The 1523-nt window shown below is 40.3% G+C and overlaps 1 protein-coding gene across 1 annotated transcript; it reads right to left on the reverse strand.

Moving 5' to 3' along the window:
- Positions 1-233: 233 nt before the first annotated feature.
- Positions 234-1166, reverse strand: LOC122471797 (olfactory receptor 1361-like). The gene has a single exon (XM_043560911.1). The coding sequence runs from the start codon at positions 1164-1166 to the stop codon at positions 234-236; it is 933 nt and encodes a 310-aa protein (XP_043416846.1).
- Between the last annotated feature and the right edge of the window lie 357 nt (positions 1167-1523).

A 1523-nucleotide genomic window follows, 5' to 3' on the forward strand; every position in this document is an offset into this window, starting at 1 on the left:
CCTGAGTTTTTGGTTGTTGGTAAAATGAGTGTTTAGAATGAGCCCTTTTTATAATTAACAAACTTAACAGTTTTAGGACTTACAAGCAACTATCGGCCTCATATTAAAAGCATGAGCATGATCATGTATCATTAATTGGAGGAATAGTCATGAGTGAGTTTATATCTATCTGGGACTCAGTTTCTCTGTTTATAAAATGAAACAATGTATAATAGCCAAAAATCTTCTAAACGCTAAAATTTTCTAGAATTTGAGATCAGTTTCCTTAAGGCTCCCTTCATATCATGATTTCTCAGACTATAGATGAAGGGATTGACCAGGGGAGTCACCACTGTGAAGATGACAGTGGCCACCGTGTCTTGGACTGAGTAGGAGGATGAAGGGCGCATATAGACCCCCAGGATTGCCCCATAGAAGAGGGACACCACAGTGAGATGGGATCCACATGTGGACAGGGATTTCCTTATTCCATGGGCAGATGGCAACTTCAGTACATTAGAGAGGATATACGCATATGAAATGATGATACATGTAAATGGTGTCAGAAATATCAGTCCACCCACAGTGAATACCATCAGGTCATTGATAAAAGTATCAGAACAAGACAGCTTTAGAACTGCATAGGGGTCACAGAAAAAGTGATGCACAGTATTGTTGAAACAAAAGGTGAGTCGGACCATGAGAAGAGTGTGTAGGAGAGCATGCAGGTTTGTAATGACCCAAGAGACCACCACCAGAAGGATACAGAGTTTGGGCTTCATGATCATGCTGTAGTGGAGTGGGCAACAGATGGCTACATAACGGTCATAGGCCATCACACTCAGAAGGAACCCATCCATGTTGATGAAAGTGATGAAGAAGTAGATCTGGGTCATGCATTCCACATAAGAGATAGACTTGCTTCCCAGTATGTGATTCAGCAGCATCTTGGGGGTTGTGACTGATGAAAAGCAGATGTCGATGCAGGAGAGGTTAGCCAAGAAGAAGTACATGGGGGTATGGAGATGACTGTCACAGCTGATGGCCAGGATGATGAGAATGTTCCCAATGATGGTGACCAGGTACATCCACAAGAACAGCCCAAAGAGAATCTCTTCCTGCTTTGACTGCCCAGAGAGTCCCAGGAGAAGGAATTCTGTGACTGTAGTCTGGTTGTCTCTATCCATGTCTGCAGGGGAGAAAATATCATCATAGGGTTAGATCATATGTCAACATTTGAGCAAATATATTTTGGAACCACGTTTCCATTTGGTTGAGAATTACCTAAAGCTGAATAGTCTTTTTGACACTTTACTATTACAGGTTTACAGAAAAACCCTGGTTAATTTAAGAGTGTTGAATTACCAGTGGCTATAGTTTTATTTATTCTACTCTTATTTACTGAGTACCATATACAGATACTTTCATGTATGGTATTTAGCCTCATCTAATAATTGAGATATTTTATTTCACTTAACATATAAAAGAACTGAGGCTCAGGGCAGTTAAGTGATATTTCCAAATTCATGAGACAAGTTAGATAT

The sequence above is a fragment of the Prionailurus bengalensis genome, chromosome A1 (assembly GCF_016509475.1).
Source record: "Prionailurus bengalensis isolate Pbe53 chromosome A1, Fcat_Pben_1.1_paternal_pri, whole genome shotgun sequence".
NCBI lineage: Eukaryota > Metazoa > Chordata > Mammalia > Carnivora > Felidae > Prionailurus > Prionailurus bengalensis.